This window comes from Bos grunniens, chromosome 26 (assembly GCF_055505025.1).
Source record: "Bos grunniens cultivar Pamir isolate PY7600 chromosome 26, Bosgru_T2T1.0, whole genome shotgun sequence".
NCBI classification, from domain to species: domain Eukaryota; kingdom Metazoa; phylum Chordata; class Mammalia; order Artiodactyla; family Bovidae; genus Bos; species Bos grunniens.
In genome coordinates this window covers 34,515,888-34,534,413 of record NC_141190.1, presented here as the reverse complement: position 1 = coordinate 34,534,413, position 18,526 = coordinate 34,515,888, and the positions used below count along the sequence as shown (strand labels likewise).

The 18,526-nt window shown below is 50.5% G+C and overlaps 2 protein-coding genes across 40 annotated transcripts in view; one reads left to right on the top strand and one right to left on the bottom strand.

The window, feature by feature from the left end:
- AFAP1L2 (actin filament associated protein 1 like 2) overlaps positions 1-15,236 on the top strand; it is a 144,738-nt gene extending 129,502 nt beyond the window's left edge. For all 16 annotated transcript variants that reach the window (XM_086377754.1, XM_086377747.1, XM_086377753.1 and 13 more), the window contains 11 exons: positions 264-348; positions 901-1,005; positions 3,550-3,761; positions 6,383-6,528; positions 7,824-7,935; positions 9,905-10,144; positions 10,235-10,406; positions 10,919-11,074; positions 12,771-12,964; positions 13,058-13,180; positions 14,040-15,236. In XM_086377754.1, coding sequence (XP_086233880.1) covers positions 264-348; positions 901-1,005; positions 3,550-3,761; positions 6,383-6,528; positions 7,824-7,935; positions 9,905-10,144; positions 10,235-10,406; positions 10,919-11,074; positions 12,771-12,964; positions 13,058-13,180; positions 14,040-14,066 — 1,572 coding nt within the window. In that variant the 3' untranslated portion in view covers positions 14,067-15,236. The remainder of the gene's footprint in view (positions 1-263; positions 349-900; positions 1,006-3,549; positions 3,762-6,382; positions 6,529-7,823; positions 7,936-9,904; positions 10,145-10,234; positions 10,407-10,918; positions 11,075-12,770; positions 12,965-13,057; positions 13,181-14,039) is intronic.
- Positions 14,941-18,526, bottom strand: part of VWA2 (von Willebrand factor A domain containing 2) — a 52,636-nt gene continuing 49,050 nt past the window's right edge. For 23 of the 24 annotated variants that reach the window (XR_015155355.1, XM_086377770.1, XM_086377761.1 and 20 more), the window contains one exon: positions 14,941-18,215. Coding sequence is in view for 23 of the 24 variants with exons in the window: in XM_086377770.1 (XP_086233896.1) it covers positions 18,097-18,215 (119 nt within the window). In the remaining variant the exon portion in view is untranslated. The remainder of the gene's footprint in view (positions 18,216-18,526) is intronic. The other variant, XM_086377772.1, reaches the window with a different exon arrangement.

Here is an 18,526-nt window from a genome sequence, read left to right as displayed (position 1 = left end):
ATGAGAACTCGTGAACGAGGATATGTGGGTGGCTTGAAGAAGGGGAAGATGCTCTGGGACGGGGCAGGGAAGCTCAGAAGGGAGGGCAAAGGCAGGTCCTCCAGGGAGCCCCAGGGAAGCCTGGCTATGTGCCACCTGTGACTGGGACTCCAAGGTCACCCCTGGCCTACACCCAAGAGTCATCTATTATGTCCCTTCAATTGTGGTCTCCAAGGTGACCGTTTCCAGACAAGATCACCCACTTCTGTCTCTTTCTTCCACAGCCAGATATAACGGAGAAGTACCTGTCAGCCTCGGAGTGTGGAAGCCCCATAGATGGTCACCCTGAAGTCCCAGAGACCAAAGACGGTGCGCACGCTTTGGCTGTCAGCCTAGGGCAGGGAGAAGGGTGGTATCCCAGTTTGTGAGGCTTGGCCATTTGGCTCAAGCCTACTGGGTTTTAACAGCTAATTGCAACATGCTTCCAATTTCTAAACTGCTAAATATACAGCTGATAGATGCCGGAGAAAGAGAGCAGCCCAAACTGACGCGAGTGTCATGAATTGCTGGGGTAGAATATTCTTTCCTCTCTTCTTTGCTAACCCTGGTTCAGATCTCTCTGAGCCAGTTCAGTATGTAAAGATTCTCCAGTGCTGACATATTCTGTAAGAGAGGTTGGTGGGCTTCTCTTGAGGGTGTAGTTCTAGAGATACCCGACTTTGACCTGTGGACTCTGGCCTTGAGCACAGACGTGTGCGTGTGGGCATGCATGTGTGAACAGACGTGTGTGTGTGTGTGTGCGTGCGTCCACAGTGAGGAACAGACAGGAAGAGAACAGTTCTGCTGTTTTTTTCTGTCTTTCATGAGACCATGTCGGTAGGCTGTGGGCAAGGCTGATGACTTTTCCTCTCATCTTGACAGTCAAGAAGAAATGTTCTGCTGGTCTCAAACTGAGCAACCTGATGAACCTGGGCAGGAAGAAATCTACCTCGCTGGAGCCTCCGGACAGGTCCCTCGAGACATCCAGTAAGACTTACAGCTGCCTCCAGGACCAAAGGGCGGGCTGTCCCCCCGGGGCTGTGGCTGGTCTCCGGGAAGACAGCTCAGACAGCAAAGGCAGGGATGTGGGGTCTTGCTCTAACCCCTCCCTGGGGGGTGAGCCCACGGCCCACAGTTTCTGTTGATCTTTGCAGCAGGGAGCTCTTTATGACTCCCCAGGCTCTCTTGCTGCAGTGCTGGCTCCTGTGTGGAAGTGAAGGGTAATTGATGACTGTCCTCCTAATGGTCTTTAAGATTGTGTTCATTTGATCACATGTCAGGAGCATGGCAGGCGCAGTGTTAGGGAAAGGGGACCAAGGAGACAGAAAACACGGTCCTGAGAGCTTACAGCTCAAGAGAGAGGACGGCTTTATACCCAGAAGCACACACTGTGAGGTCTTTGGAGCTCCAAGGACTCAGGGACAGAAAGAACCTCTCTTACTCTGTGGTCAGAGACGGCTTCCTGAACCTGAGCCTTGAAGGGCAGGCAGGAGTTGAACGGGCTGGGCTGGCCCCGCGGGCAGGAGCAGAGACTGAGAGGGGCCCAGGAAGAGCCACTAAGAGGGCAACAAAAGCCTGTGTAGCTGGTAGAGGGTGTGTGTGGGGGCTGGGTCATCTCTACTGCCCTGACTCGGCCTTGAGCAAACTGAGGCCAAGGGAGAGAGAGAGAGAACGACAGAAGAGATAAGAGACTTGCCCAGAAAATACCCTGGCTTCCAACCTGAGGCTCATTGCTGTGCTTACCCCTGGGGCCAGAAGGCCACCACTGTCCATCCTTGGGCCTTTCCCTCCTCTTCACGGAACCTGTGTCCCAGCCCTGGGCTCTTTTCCTGAGTCCCAGTTCAGCTCTGTGCTTCATGGCTGGCAGGGTGGGCTGGCGAGACAGGAAGGCAGCAGAAGATGGGGTCTTCTCTTTGGAGCCTGCTGGTCCTCCAGCCAGGGCCCTGGGTACCGGCCCGGCCAGCCTTTGCGCCAAGAGGGCACGGCGTTGGTCCTGGGAGCCTGGTCCCAGTGAGTCACTTTGGGAGATGCAGCTGGGCTATTGCTGGACGTTACTCAGCAGGGAAGCACGCTCCTGTCCCCTGTGGCTGGGGAAGGGCCAAAGAGAACACAGACTCCTTCCCGGGGCTTGGCAACTCAGCTCCCCGCCTCTCTCTGGCCCAGAGAACTGTGATGGGCGAGTGAGGCGCCTGCCTGAATGAGCCAGTGTTCCGAAGTCCTAGGCTCACATTCTTCCACGTTGCTGCTGTGATGGGATGGTCACGTGGCTCTGAGAAATTCCGACCCCCACTGAGAGTCCAGCATTGAGCTGGGTACAGAGGTGGCCATGCACTTTGACTCTGGTGCGTGGGCCTGGGTCATCCCGGCTAAGGGTCAGAGCAGCTGCTGCTCCCTTAAGATGGAAAAGGCATCCACGCTGCAAACTGGTACCTCTGGGAAGATGAGCAGCGCAGACAGACGTCAGCTCACCGCATGCAGGCGGGAAAGGGTTCCGAAGGCTGGACTGTTACTGGTCTTTCCAGCCCCGGGGACAAGGCTGTGCTTTGGCACATGGTGTCAGCTCCATAAATGTTCATCTGAGTTGGGGAGGAAGCTGAACCCGACACATGCAGCCATCTAAAAACAAAGGCCTGCAGAATGGGTGTACCCCAGCGCTGAGAGGCCCTGGGTGCTGGCGGAGAAAGGAGGGCTCCCTAGTGGAGGAGCCACAGGGCACAGACCCGAATGCTCGAGATGGACATGGCAAGTTCATGCCCTTGACAGGCTCTATGTCCAGTTGGGAAGCTGACATGGAAGCAGAGTGTCACTGTTCCAGTTCTCAAGTGCTCTGAGGCTAGCAGAGCTGTGGCGGGGGTGGGGTGCGGCAGAAACCGAGAGGGCCAGGGTCAGCTGCCCCTGGGAGGATGAGGAGGACTTGGCCAAGGGGAGGAGGCCTCTGCAGGCTGAGACCGAGTGACCCAGGGGTGGCAAGGTGTCAGGGGAGCTTAGGGAGCTAAGGCTGTGGAGATGAGGGGACTGATCATGGCTGGAGGAGGGCTTCCTGCAGGTGGCCTGGGCCGGCAGAGGTCGGGGAGGGCCGCTGCAGGTCACAGGCTTAGAGCTGGGAGACGAGGCCAGGCCAGGGAGCCTCGGTCCAGCGTGCGCGCACACACACACACCCACATACTACCCCCACACACTCCCCCCCATGACACCTCCCCACACCCATCCACACCCACCCACACACACCCACCCATACCCCCTGGCCTGGTCTAGTCCAAGACACAGTTCACTGCCCCCTGGACACGCCTTTTCCAAAAACCAGTAGGGCTGTGTGCTCCCCTCCTTCAAGGGATCCAGCCTCTTACACACAGGAAGGAGAAAGACTGAGATTCACAGCCTCTTCGAGGTTGAGAAGTTCTCTCAGGCAAAGCTTGGCAAGGCTGGGAGCTGAGACTTAAGAGAAGCGTTTCCGGAGGTCCAGGGGCAAGCAAGGGCAGTCCTGGATGCCCTCGGCCACCGACACCCCCTCAGCCGTGTCCCTCCCCACAGGCTACCTGAACGTGCTGGTCAACAGCCAATGGAAGTCACGCTGGTGCTCCGTCAGGGACAGTCACCTGTACTTCTACCAGGACCGGAACCGGAGCAAGGCGGCCCAGCAGCCCCTCAGCCTGCTGGGCTGTGAGGTGGTGCCGGACCCGAGCCCGGACCACCTCTACTCCTTCCGCATCCTCCACAACGGCGAGGAGCTGGCCAAGCTCGAGGTACTGCTGGCCAGGGCGGCCAGGGCGGTGGGGGGTTGGGGAGGCAGACACAGCCAGGGCGGAGGTCACGGTCACGGCTGTTTGCCCCAGGTCCTGAGGACTGAAATCCTACCACGGGAGATTCAGCTCAGCTGCACTTTATTTTTACTTCCTTTGCCTGAGATTGTTTGCGTTTTTTAAAAATTTCCATTCCCTTTCTGACCTCAGGGTGGTTGTGTTATAGGAACGGGACAATGAGCTATTTCCTGCACTTAGGGTAGAAGGAGTATTTATAACTCCCTAAGTTGCTGGAAAAACTTTCTGGGGACTCAAAGCGGGTTTGTGATTTCGTTTGTGTATCACCAGATGGGACCCAGTACATAAAAATGCAGACGGTTAGGGTTTATCTTGGGGGAAGAATAAGGTTTGTGATGCAATTGCATTATTCCCACTCCCCACCCTGTTTGATGTTGTTACATTTAGAAAAAGAGAGGTGACATAACGCTTTGCCATGAACTGGGCAGGCCCAAGCCAGAGTGCTCTATACGCACTTAAGCACACACCCCAGTCATTCCTGTTCACCTAGTCCTAGATCCAGGGGTCTTCATCCTGAAATTGCTCCAATACTGCCCTCTTGTGGCTAAAAGGGGAAACTGCTTCCCCAGGACAAGCCTGTGTTCATTCCTGCATCCCGCCATCCTGTTGACAGATACCTGTTCAGTACCATGATTTGGTGAACGAGACAGATGTGTTCCCTGGCATGGGACCTACCTTCAAGAGTGAGATGTGATTCAATATCCATTTTATCACTTTTCACGGGCTGCCTCTAGCTCCTGCTGACTTGGTAATCACTAAGTAATGACTAGTAATGACAACTTAGTAATCACTGAGCAGGGGGCAGGAGCTGTGAATATGTATGAAAGTTTGAATGTTGGGCGGGTGGGGGCTGTGTAGAGAAAGCCTGTGGGAGGGAGTAGGGGCAGATCTTAAGAGCAGTGGTAGACCTGCTAGTCATGCATGGATGTGAGAGATGGACCATAAAGAAAGTTGAACACCGAAGAAGTGATGCATTAGGATTGTGGCGTTGCAGAAGACTCTTTAGAGTCCCTTGGACTGCAAGGAGACCCATCCAGTCCATCCTAAAGGGAATCAGTCCTGAATATTCATTGGAAGGACTTAAGCTGCAACTCCAATACTTTGGCCACCTGATCAATGAGCCAACTCATTGGGAAAGACCCTGATGCTGGGAAAGATTGAAGGCAGGAGGAAAAGGGGATGACAGAGGACGAGATGGTTGGATGGCATCACCGACTCGATGGACATGAAGTTTGCGCAAGCTCCGGGAGATGGTGAAGGACAGGGAAGCCTGGCGTGCGGCAGTCCATGGGGTCACAGAGAGTCAGACGCGACTGAGTGGCTGAACAACAAAGACCCTGAAGGGTTTCCAGGGAGGGTGTCGTGTTCAGATTTGGATTCCAAGACGTGTCCTCCAGCTGCTGGGTGGGGGGTGGAAGGAAGGGGGACAGGAAGGGATAAAATGAGACTCATCGCCCAGGGCAGCGATGGTGGCAGCAGGAACTAGAGGCAGCCCGTGAAAAGCTGTATTGAAAAATCCACTTGAAAATGAGTGGGGAAAGGAAACCAGCTAAATGTCAAGCTGCACTTTCAGCTGCCCTTCTCATCACAAGCACAGAGCTGTGGCATGCTGGTAAAGCCAGCATGGTGGTTTGTTTTTCCTCATGAAAGTAAACCTGCAGTATCTATGGGATTCCCAGTTCTTTCTCATTATAAAGCCCAGAAACCATGCTGGCATTTTAATAGAAAATACTCAGTGTACATGTCTGATTAGAATGTGTTGTCGCCTGGGGAAAACTAGGCGCCGGCTTCACTGGGATTTAGTTCATGATTAGTCAGAGGTAGCTGACCTGGCATAAGGTGTATAAGACAGTCTGATTGTTAAAACCATAAACAAAAATACATTTGAATTTTGTTATTTCTTAGCAGGGATCCAGGTAGTCTTGTATATATGCATTAGGGTTTTAAACCAAAATGTGATAATTCATAAAATAGAGGTGTCAACCTAAAATGCATACATTTTAACAGTCCTCTCCTAGTCCATTAGCCCTCTAGAAATACATGCTTATAAACATTACATGTGATGGGGCATGCGTACTTTGTCACTTAGTCGTATCCGACTTTTTGCGATCCTTTGGACTGTAGCCTGCCAGGCTCCTCTCTCCATGGGATTTCTTGAGTGAGTTGCTGTTCAATTCTCCAGGGGATCTTTCCGACCCAGGGATCGAACCCATGTCTCCTTCCTGCGTCTCCTACATTGCAGGCAGATTCTTTACCTGCTGAGCCATTGGGGAAGCCCTCTAGAAATACATCTTTATAAATATTACATGTGATACTGGGGACAAATGCCCACAGCATCATTGAGATGGCACCAGGGTATCACTAGTAGCAGGAAATATTATTTGGGGTTCCTGGGGGCTGAAATATACCAGCAAAAGTGAGGAACATGGCCTCAGGGCTCTCAGAGGCCTTGCCCAGCAGGGTGGGCATCAGGGAAGAGGTGAGGAGGTCTGGGCGCCAGGCAGCACGCTCCAGCCCTGCTCACGTCCCTCTCGGCTTCCTCCCAGGCCAAGTCTTCCGAGGAAATGGGCCACTGGCTAGGCCTCCTGCTCTCTGAGTCGGGCTCCAAGACAGACCCGGAAGAATTCACCTATGACTATGTGGATGCCGATAGAGTTTCCTGTATCGTGAGCGCTGCCAAAACCTCTCTGCTGTGAGTATCCGAGGACCTCTCACTCCTAGCCATGCTTCTAGATCAAGGCCTAGACTGGCCTCTCGTGGTTCCTCGAGCAGCTGGGAACTCTGGGTGGGCCCTGTTCCCCCAGTAGCAGGAAGACCAGGGCCAGGGAGCAGCCCTCAGGGAGGCCCAGCAAGGAGCCAAGCCAGGCCACTGGCCCGGGGGACAGCCACCACATCCCTGGCTCTAATTAGATGCTGTTCAACCCACTCCAGTGTTCTTGCCTGGAGAATCCCAGGGACGGGGGAGCCTGGTGGGCTGCCATCTATGGGGTCACACCGTCAGACACGACTGAAGCAACTTAGCAGCAGCAGCAGCTCCTGAAGGCAGAGTGGGCACCTCTCCTGGCCTTCGCTTTCCTTGCTGAAGAGGCGGCACTTCTGCATGGCTCCCTTACTGAGTCCCAGCACACACTGGTGTAAGCCAACAGGGGGTACTTCTGCCTCTTGGATGAGCAAACTGGGTCTCGGGAAGAAGTGGTCTTGGGGAGGGGGGTGGGTAGAGGCAGCATTGCTGTTGTTCAGTTGCTCAGTTGTGTCCAACTCTTTGTGACCCCATGGACTGCAGCACCCCAGGCTTCCCGGTTCTTCACTGTCTCCTGGAGTTTGCTCAGTCCCATGTCCATTGAGACAGTGATGCCATCCAACCATCTCATCCTCTGCCAGCCCCTTCTCCTCCTGCCTTCCATCTTTCCCAGCATCAGGGGAAATGAGTCAGCTCTTCTAATGAGTCAGCTCTTCCCATCAGGTGGCCAAAGTATTGGAGCTGCAGCTTCAGTCCTTCCAATGAATATTCAGGACTGATTTCCTTTAGGAGTGACTGGTTTGATCTCCCTCCTCCTTGGGTGGAAGCAAACTGAGCCACAATGGGGAAAGTGTCTGTCTGTGCTGGCCCAAGTGTACTGTGAAGATGAAATGACAGAGGATTTTGTTGTTGGAAGGAGGTCCTGAAAGGGTGGAATCCGGGTGAGAAGACGGCTGTACTGTGCTTAGTCGTTCAGTTGTGTCAGAGAGGAGGGGTATGGGGCAAGGGAAGATTATTTTTCAAGAAGAGACATTTGGAACCAGGAGTTCTAGTAAGAAGACCCTGGGGAGAGAGGGAGGAGATACCCCTAAACAAATGATTTCATTTTACAAGGAGATTAGGGCTCATCCCCAGGCCTCCTGCACAGCCCGCGGATTTCACTGCGCCTCTCATTGTTTGGAAGCCTTTGAGACTGGTGGCTTTTACCCCTACCCCTATCCTGAATCCTCTCTCACCATGTCTTCCAGGCTGATGCAGAGAAAGTTCTCGGAGCCGAACACTTACATTGACGGCCTGCCCAGCCAGGATCGCCAGGAGCTGCTGTACGACGACGTGGAGGTGTCAGAGCTGACAACCGCGGTAAGGATGCTGGCTAGGTGGCAGCCTGGGGCTGTCCATCCCCTTCTGCCAAGACCTGAAGCCTCAATGCCAGAGGTCGTTAGATGGTCCCCAAGAGGAATGGACTCCATGTCATCTGCAGTGAGGGTGACTTGGTGCAGTGAGGTTCTCTTTTATCTGCTGGGGTGCTACCATCTGCCTGGCCTGGGGACTCATCCAGATAAAAGCTGGTTAACCACTCTGATCAGTGCTGGGGTGGACAGTGAGGTGTTGGGATAGAGAACAGCAACATCATTGGCCTTTTCTAAGAAACTGAAGTATAGTTGATTTGCAATATTATATTCGTTTCAGATATACAGCACAGTTAGTATTTTTATAGATTATATGCCAGTAGAAGTTATTATAAAATAATGGCTATAATTCCCCATACTATACAATATATCCTTGTTGCTCATCTATTTTATACATAGTGATTTGTATCTGTTAACCACATACCCCTCTCTCGCCCCTTCCCCCTCCCCTCTTCCTACGGGTAACCGCTGGGCTGCTTTCTGTATCAGTGCGTCTGTTTTGCTATATGTGATTCATTTGTCCTGTTTTTCAGATTCCACACGTAAGTGACACCACACAGTATTTGCCTTTCTCTGAGTTTATTTCACTGGGCATGATATTCTCTAGGTCCATCCACATCGCTGTAAACCGCAGACTTCCATCGTCTTTCACGGTTGAGTAATGTTCCATGGTGTGTGTGTGTACGCATGCCTACATCTTCATCCGTGCGTCTGTGGATGGACACTAGGGTTGCTTCCACCTCCGCCGGTGTAAACAGTGCTGCTATGAGCTCTGAGGCGCATGTATCTTTCCGAGTTTGTGGTTTTGCTTTTTCCATGGTACGGAATTGCTGGGTCATACGGTAGTTCCATTTTGAATGTTTTGAGGCACCTCTTGACTGTTATCCATAGTGGCCGCACCACTTTACATTCCCACCATCAGTGAACAGGCTTTCCTTTTTATCCACATCCTTGTCAACACTTGTTATTGGTAGGCTTTTTGAAGACAGCCATTCTGATAGGTGTGAGGTAGTTTCTCGTTTTGTTTCTGTTGCATTTCTCTAATAATTAGTGATGCCGAGCATGTTTTCATGTTGTCTGTTGGCCATCTGTCTGTCTGCTTTGGAAAAAATGTCTATTCTGGTCTTCCACCCATTTTTTAATGGGGTGGCTTTTTTTTTTATATAGAGATATATGAGCTATTTATATATTTTGGATATTAACCCCTTGTGGGTCATATCATTTGAAAATATTTTCTCACATGCCATATATTGTCTTTTTTATCTTGTTGATGGTTTCCTTTGCTGAGCAACAATTTTTAACTAGGTCCTGCTTATTTTTGCTTTTATTTCTTTGCTTTATTAGACATACCCCCCAAAATATTGCATGATTTCTGTCAGAGTGTTCAATGTTCTCTTCTAGGAGTTTTATGTTTTAGGTCTTACACTGAGGTCTTTAATTCGTTTTGAGATTATTTCTCAACTGTGGTATGAGGAAATACTGAAATATTGTTACTTAGACATTAGCTGTCCAGACACTATTAGCCTTTGAGGCTCAGATTGGTGGCGGAGGTGGATTCATCACCCTGACAGCTGGCTCTGGTCACGGGGCATGGACCTCTGTGCTAAGGGCATCTGTGGGCGATCTCACTTCATCCCAGCCACCTGAGAGGGAGGGACTCCTAGCCTCTTCTCTCCAGATGAGGAAGTCAAGTCAGGGAGATGAAGCACTGTGGCCTGGGTCTCCCACCTCTTGAATGGCCTACCCAGGAGATGAGCCTGGGCCTTCTAACTCCAGCTCTTCAGGAGGCTCCTTGGGAAGGAGGTCTGGTGAACTTGGGCACAGGGAAGGGACAGGAGCTATGCAGCAGGGCTGGCGTCCCCTCTAGGGCTCAAGGACCCAAGGCAGTGGAGAAAGCCCCCTGATTCTTCCCCATGCAGGGGGAAGCCCCCGAGGAAGCCACCCCTGCAACAGATGCTCCGGGTGAGCCTGACCCTGACCGTGTGTACCTGGACCTCACGCCCATCAAGTCCTTCCTACACGGTGACAGCGGTGCCCGGGCCCCTTCACCCACGCCGCCCCACCAGGACCCTCCGGCCGAGACTCTCCCTCTCCCTGAAGACTTGGACCCCGCCCCTGATGAGCCCCTCATAAAGTCTCCAGAGAACCCCGAGTTGCAGGTACAGGGGCTCCCGCAGTGAGTGAGCTAGCCTTACCTTCTTGGGGGGCCCCTTGGCCGGCTGAATTCTATCTGCTTTCTCCCCACCCAGATGCAGCAGGAGAGTCAGGAACCTGAGGAGCCCTCCCTGGGAGGCACAGAGGTCAAGCTCCAGGCTGGACAGCAGAAGACCTCCCCTTCCCCAAGCTGCCCTGACACGGTGGCTGTCACCCCGGCCGGGTCCAGCCCACCTGTGAAGGACAGGCTGAAGGCAGCCAGTCCAGGTGCCTGTGCTAGATAAGAGTTGAAGGTTTTGGAAAGGGCTTGGGGGCTTCCCTGGTGGCTCACATGGTAAAGAGTCTGCCTGCAATGCAGGAGACTCGGGTTCAATCCCTGGGTTGGGAAGATCCCCTGGAATAGGAAATGGCAACCCACTCCAGTATTTTTGCCTGGAGAATTCCATGGACAGAGGAGCCTGGTGGGATATAGTTCACAGGGGTGCAAAGAGTTGGACACGACTGAGTGACTAACACTTTTACTTGGAGAGGTTAGTCTGACTGCCTCCCTTTCAGATGAGGGAAGAAAGGCCCAGAGAGTTGGAGGACTTGCCCAATGTCTCATAGCAAAGAAGGGGTAGGCTCAGTTTCCTTTTCTGTCCCTGCTAGGCTGGTCTGGCATCCACCTCTAACCTACTTCCAGAGTGCTGGGTTCTGCCTGAGCCTGTAGAGAGGGGTGGGACTGCCCTCAGGGGCCAGCCTGACTGACGCAGGGGGTTCCCCTCCCTCTGGGTCTGCAGAGATCAAACTTGGCAAGAACCGGACAGAAGCCGAGGTGAAGCGGTACACGGAGGAGAAAGAGAGGCTTGAGAAGAAGAAGGAAGAGATCCGAGGGCACCTGGCTCAGCTCCGGAGGGAGAAACGGGAGCTGAAAGAGACCCTGTTAAAGTGTACAGGTATGCACCCCTCCTGTCTGAGCACATGCCTGCAGCCCCCTCAACCTTTGGCACAGGTGGGTGCTCCCCGCAAAGTCCTCCCCTTCTAGCCTTTCTGAAAGGTCACTGTCCTATATCAGGACATAGTTGAAAAAGAAGGAAATCTCTAAAAATTATGTGTCTAGACCTGAAATGTGTCATTTCATTTAAGACAAATGTCTGTTTCTTGGCCCATCTTCTGCGGCAATGCCAAGGTCTCTCCCTGCCCTCTGGGCTGGCTGACGGGAGCCCCGGGTCATGGTTCCCGCATTAGCCACACCTCTAATGCTTCAACTGGCCGTCTCTTTACAAGTGCCTTAAATCTGTGTTCATTTTAAAGAAATCTGCATCCTTGTAGATTATTTTCCAAGTCATCCTCATATCATCCTTTAGCTTTTTCCTAGCAGCTTGTCCCTCATAAGACCTTTCAGCAGCATTTGACTTCATTTTCAGAGAGTAACTCCGTGTACACTTAATATTTAAGCTGTGAAAGTGAAAGTCGCTCAGTCATGTCCGATTCTTTGTGACCCCATGGACTATACAGCCCATGGAATTCTCCAGGCCAGAATACTGGAGTGGGTAGTCTTTCCCCTCTCCAGGGGATCTTTCCAACCCAGGAATCAAACCCGGGTCTCCCACATTGCAGGCGGATTCTTTACCAGCTGAGACACAAGGGAAGCACAAGAATATTGGAGTGGGTAGCCTGTCCCTTCTCCAGCAGATCTTTCTGACCAGGAAGCGAACCGGGGTCTCCTGCATTGCATGTGGATTCTTTACCAATTGAGCTATCAGTGAAGCCCATTAGACGCGCACTAACCAACATAAGCAGTTGATCCCCGAGAATCTTATAAACATGATTGGTAGAAGAAAGGTAAGGGGGGCATGATGTGACCCACTTTTTAAAAAAGATTACATCTTCATTGATAAGAATTCATAGACCATACGATGACCCATTTGCACATGGTTTCCAGTATATTCACAGAGTTGTGCAGCCATCACCAGAGTCAGCTTGAGAACATTTCCATCGCCCATACTCACGGGCAGTCACTCGGTGCTCAGGATTCCATACTGAACATGTGGTACCATCCTTTCCTCTGCAGTGAGCTCCTAGCATGGACTCTTGGTTGAATCATCATTTCTTGGTGCTACAGGAACAGCCTGAGAACACCAGGGTGAAGAGGGGAGGGTAAGACAGGGCTGAGAATGAGGCAGGGTTGAGGACCATGGCTCCATTAGGCCCAGGGAAGCAGCACGTGCCAGGAGGATTGAGGGAACCATGTGGGGCAAGTTGAAACAGCCCAACCATCCTCCAGAGGTCACCAGTGAAGCTTCTTTCTCCCTTTGAGGTTGCTGTCACCATGGCAGGTATTGAAACAACAAGAGTCCCTAAGCACCTACCAGGAGGGACGTTAGGCCTCAGATTCAGGCCCTCTTGTGAAGGCGGAGCTCTGCGGCCCGGGCCTCCCCAGCCTTTGCAGAATGGAGACACAGGACCTGGGCTCCTGGACTTGGAGGCTGTCTGCCACCCATCGAGAGGCCTGTCCCCGCTCTAAGGGTCAGAGCCAGAGCAGTGGTCCACAGCCCCTCGGGGGTCGTGTTTCGGCATGGTGTGTGTGTGTGAATCCATCCTGCCCCTGGCGTGACTTCTGGCTGAAAGGCTGTTCACTTCTCTCTGCAGACAAGGGGGCGGCGGCCAGCCTGGAGCAGAAGCTGAGGGAGGTGGACGAGGAGTGCAGGGTGGAGGAGCGCAGGCGTGTGGACCTGGAGCTCAGCATTGTGGAGGTGAAGGACAGCCTGAGGAAGGCGGAGGCCGGGCCCGTGACGCTGGGCACCACTGTGGACACCACCCACCTGGAGAGCGTGAGCCCCCGGGTGAGTCCGGTGCCCCGTCCCCGTGGGCCAAGCACGGGATGAGCCATGCCTCCCCGCCCTTCACTCAGCCCTCGCTCTCCTCTGACCCCACAGCCCAAAGCGGCCACCCCGACTCCTGCCCCCGACTGTACCCCGGTCAACTCCGCAACTGCGCTCAAGAACAGGCCTCTGTCGGTCATGGTCACGGGCAAAGGCACCGTCCTCCAGAAAGCCAAGGTAAGCGGTCACTCCTGTGCTGTTTCAGGGCCCCCTGGAGGACAGAACTGTCACCAGGGTGGCGGGGCACCCGTCTGACCCAGGTGGCACTTTCCTCCTCTGAGCATAGGCTCTGAGGGAAGAGGCGGGAGGCTGGGACTTGGCTGTGTCTTTGGCCTTGACCGACCAGAAAGGTGCTTGCTTGGTTCTGTGTCCTTGCAAGTCCACTTGAGGGCGTGCAAATGCTCTGCGCTGCCCACGCGTGATAATCAGTAGATTCCGTGGGGGTGGGGGGAGAGGAGCAGCTCAGAGACAGAGAGGGGCTGGAGAGTTTTCCAATTTAAAAAGAACCTCAGTGATTCTGAAGGGCGTCTGTCAGGAAAACAAAAGCCGCAGATTCAGATGGGTGATGGGTTTGCCGGAAGCCACCCAGGCAACTGGCGGTGAGGGGTAAACGAGAGCAGATTTATCCCTGGGGGCTGGATGAGGAGCGTTATGAACCCTTGACTCATTTGTACAGTAAAGAGCATGCCTAGAGCTGCCTGTGTTTTTGGCAAATGCTGCTCCTTACCACAGGCAGCTCTCATTGCTGTCCTGCTTATTACCTGCTGGGAGTATTGTAAGACACCTGTACCAGTGACTGTGTATTAAATCCATGTAAGCACATGAGCACCGAGGCAGACGTCACTCAGCCTCTGTCTTGCTCCATGGCCTCAAAATCTCTGAACAGGGGCTCCAAGCAACAGGGAACACACGGGGGTTGAACCTTAATTGCTGTCTCTCTTCCTAGCTTCTTCTATGAATATGTAGGTTGGCTGCGGAGGATAACTAACTTTCTTCTCTTGGGGGGCGGGATGCTGGTGTTTGAATGGTACCCTAGGAATGGGAGAAGAAAGGAGCAAGTTAGGAAACGAACTTCATCTAAAGACTCTCCTGTCAATATGGACCTTGGTGACAATCCTGCTTCGTAACAGTCTTCGTTAAAGCAGCAACTCTGTAAAAGGGTGAGTGTGTTTACAAGAAAAAGGAAGAACTGGGGTTCTGTGAATGGAATACTTCGGCTAAGAGGAGGCTCTGTCCCTGTGCAGGGCCAAAGGAAATAATACAAGACTCTTGGAGACCCAAGTCTATTGGTTGTAAATAGGACATTGCTGTAGTTAGGGGTATTCTGTGTTTCTTCCTTGAAATTTTCATCAGTTGTTTTATCAGACTTTTTAAATGAAAAGTTTCTGATGTGGAGGCCTTGGTGGAGGAGAAATCGAGGTAGCAGGGCCTTGTCTCACTGATCACAGGGCCTTGGTGAGAGTATATCTCAACTCCTGACCGTCATCTCCTATCTGATACTTAAGCAGCGTCAGGGGTTAAACCGTCCTTGTCTTCAACTGTGTAAAAACCATCAATGGTTTTGTTTTTTTTTTTTAAAGAAATGGTAATTGGGAAAATATTTGGGACGAAACTGAGGCACTGTTCCTGGTAAATTAAGGACTTTTTTCAGGCTAAAGTGGGCCTGAACCAATTGCTTTTAAATAAAAATTTTAAATGATGCTGTATTATATAGGGGGAAAAAATGTTTAAAATCCTGTAATTTAGAACAGTGAAAAGTGTCTTTTGAGATTTAACTGACTTTTTACATTACCATAGAAACAAGATTACCCTGTGTTTACAGATTCAGTCCCATGGAAAGGCCATTTTTAAGAGAAGAGTTATTTAATACAGTGCTCTCTTAGTCCCTGTTTTTTGAAGTTGTGCTTGATGTCCAGGCCCTTTCCAAGAAGAAAAAAGGGGGCAAATTTTGTTTCAGGTGGTCTCTTTTCTTAAAATCAACAGTGCTCTTGTTTGTGTTGCCTGTTTCTCTCCCAATGGCATTGTTAACACAGGTTAAAACATTTCATCTATCATCTCTGCCTCACTTCTGGGGGTTCTGAATCAGCGTTCTTTAACACTGGTTCCTGGGAACTAAAGGGCCTTCGAGTCTGCCTTGTCTTTCTATTCCCAGGGCATTTATTTCCTTTGTCATTAACACTTGGTGTCCCAAGTGGTGAGTTAGATTTTTTTTTTTAATAAAATGTTCATTGTATTTTGGGTTTTCTTGTATTTCATGGGATGACGTGGCAAGGCCTGGTAGACTTCTACTTCAAGGGGGAAACGTGGATATTTATACACTGAACTTCAAACTCTGTGAGTCAAAACATAGAATTACAAGGTGGGATCCTAGCAGGAGACTTTAAGCCTCCTTACATCAAGTAGCAGAGGTAAGGCCGAAAGATTTTGTAATTATAATTAAGACTTGGGAAACATCTTTAGAAACTGATCATATATAAAAATGACTGAAAATCAATACGTTTAAACACACTCCTAGATAATTCTTAGGGGAGTAAAAATCATATCAATACTTGAAATGTTGCCTTAGTAGTAATAATTAAAAATGACAAAACCAAATTTCTGACTCATTAAAAAGACAGCCTACAGCAATAGTAAATGGCAGAACTGAAAAAAGAGGCCTCAAGTACCGATACTGACAGTCCTTTTGAATTACAAGAAAATACTATGAATATAGCAGCTTGAAAGTTTGAGGACTATATATTAATAGTTTTCATTTGAGAGAGCACAGCTCTGATACCAAAATTCCAACACAGAAAAACATTCCAATATATTATAAAAGACAATTTCATTTTTGAACATAAATTGAAAAAAAACTGTAAAATACTGGCAAGTGGAATTCAGCAGTGTTTAAAGAACCAGACGTTGCAACCAAATAGCATTTATCCACGAAATCAAAGGTGGTTCAACAAGTGAAAAATACAGATAGACATTTCATCATCTTAACGAGTCCAATGTGAAAAAACATCTCACAGGGAGCAGCAAAGCAAACCACAAATCTCAGGACTCCTGATAAACACTCTAATCCAGGAATAGAAGCAAGCGTTCCTTATCAAGTAATGCACAGAGAGTAGCAATGACAGAAACATCCTTTCAAGTCAAAAACCAGCTACGTTCCACTACTTGTTAAATCATCATTCTGGAGGTCCTAGACAAATGCAAAATGACAAGAAAAAGTAGTGTAAAATCTCAAAAGGAGAGACAAAACTGTCATTACTTGTAAATGCTGTCTTTCTAGAAAAGCAAAAACTAGAGCAGCTGGCTGGAATAAGGATCATTTGGAGAAAATAAAAGATTTATGATCTATCGGCAATGTTTAAGTTTTTACAAGGAGAACATATTTGTATATTACGTAATTAAAATAAAAGCCAGTTTCTTTAAAAAGAAAGAAAAAGGGTTAGCTGGGAAAAGATCACTTAAGGTTATCGTGTCAGGAATTCCCTCTTCCGATACTAGAACCCAGAAAGGGTTAAACTCCAGTGGCACCTTCGCTAGAAAAGGTTAAATTTTTTTCCCCCCAAGGGCTGAAACCTAAAAATAGCAACAGTAAGGTCTTTAATATGTAGGCTAGGCCCAGGGCCCAGTTTTGTGCGGTTTTTAAGTCCAGTTCAAATGGGACATCCAAATATCAACCCTGAGCCAGACAAAGAACCTATATTATGAAATGATTAAACTGCTGTTAATGTAAAAAGACAATGGAATTCTCTAGCAGCTATCGGCACCTACCGGGTGGGCACGTGACTCTGCTCTGATATTGCTTTTGCCTTGGCAGAAGGTGACGACTGGAATGGAAATAGCCCTTGAATGGAAATGACTGTCATGCACAGGGCTTGGCACACTGGACTTGTTTTTAACATCTAATAAAACCACGGTGATGACCTTCCAAGTACTTTTCTTTGCACCAGAAATCCTGAAGTTCTTAAAGCTAAGCAGTATTTAAATCAAAGTAGCCGTGAATGCCCATAAAACATCACATTAAAGGTATTTACATTAGAAATAAAAACTATGATAAAGTGTCTGGATTTAAATCAGAGCTCTGCAGAGGCTTCTAGTGAAAACCAACTCCCAACTCGACCACCTGGGCAGAGAATTGATTTGTTAAGGACTGTGGGATAAGCAAATATCCAGTTCGCCGGAGAATATGCTATCTAAGCCTTTTTGCCATTTAGGGACAAATGCTCCTGTTAAATAAACACAACCAACGTCACTTCTTGAAATATTCCTTTTAAAACCAGGTATGAAAAACAAAACTAAAACCAAGGCAGCATAAGATCTCTATCTAAAAAAACCAACCCCTTCAAATCTCTTTGTTCTACATGGACTGAGTTTAAGAATTCTGCTCCTTTTTGACCCCCAAAGGGAGAGTAAGACAGGCACTCAAGAAACACCCCACAATGAACCCTCCTAAGTAAACACTAAGAAGCCTCTCGAAGGGAGTGCTGGTCAGCTTAGGTGGCCCCTCGAATCCAGGGCTGTCTGCATACTCAGCCCCTCCCCCTCAGGTAAAGAGCTGGTCAGTCTCCTTCCTGTCTGAGGCCTTTCCAAGTCCCACACAGGGATCCCGTCACCAGAACAAGTCACAAATGCCGCTCAAGCCCCTCTTCAAACTAAAAAACGAATCCATCTGGAGCATCTTCGGGGAAAGGCGTGTTGAAAAGCCCACCCTTCGTCCATCTTGAAATGCCACTGTCGAGTCAGGGGTCTGTCATCACTGCCTTCTCAGGCGTAACTGTCCCAGCAATGTCCTGTTTTGCCATCATCGTGGGTAACGTGAGCTTCAAACAGGCCATCAGAAGTCTCCAGGTTCCTCTGCTGCTCCTCGGGGGACACGCAACAGACGGCACCAGCTCCACAGTGCACAATTAGGTCAGCAAAACATGTGATGAGTTCTCAGTGTGGTTGTGAGGGGGGCAACCAGCTGCTACCATGTCCCTGGGCAGCTCTGTCTGCAGCTGAGCCCTCTCTTCTCCCTGGGGCAGGACAGTGGGCAGGAGGGTTCAGACGGGGCTGGAGGCAGAGACCACAGACAGGGTGCTGTGCTGAGGGCAGGCTCCCTTTCAGCGCCCAGGGGGCCCAGGCCTTCTCTGTAGGCCCAGCCGGGAGGGGCGCGGTGGCTGCCCTCCTGCAGGCTCTCGGCTGGAGCCACGTGCCTTGAGGGCATCTCCTCTCAAGGCCCCTAGGAAAGAAGTGAACTTTGAGGACGTGAGGGTCTGAGTCCTCTTCTTTAACCAACTAGCAACCTTATGGGCCCCATTGTGCCTTGCACTTAGGCTAAGCCAAGCAGGAAGTGCCCCTCACAGCCCTCCCCGTATTAGGAAAACCACCTCTGCCAGGGCCTGCAAACGCAGGGCTCTAATGGGAAGCGTCCACTGGCTGCTGCTGGCTTTTCTACCTTTAAATTCATGAGAAGCAGCCGCCACAGGGGGCCTAGGAGGCTGCGCAACAATCGTTTTTCTATGTCTACTCTAGCCTCCTTCTCTCCTGCTG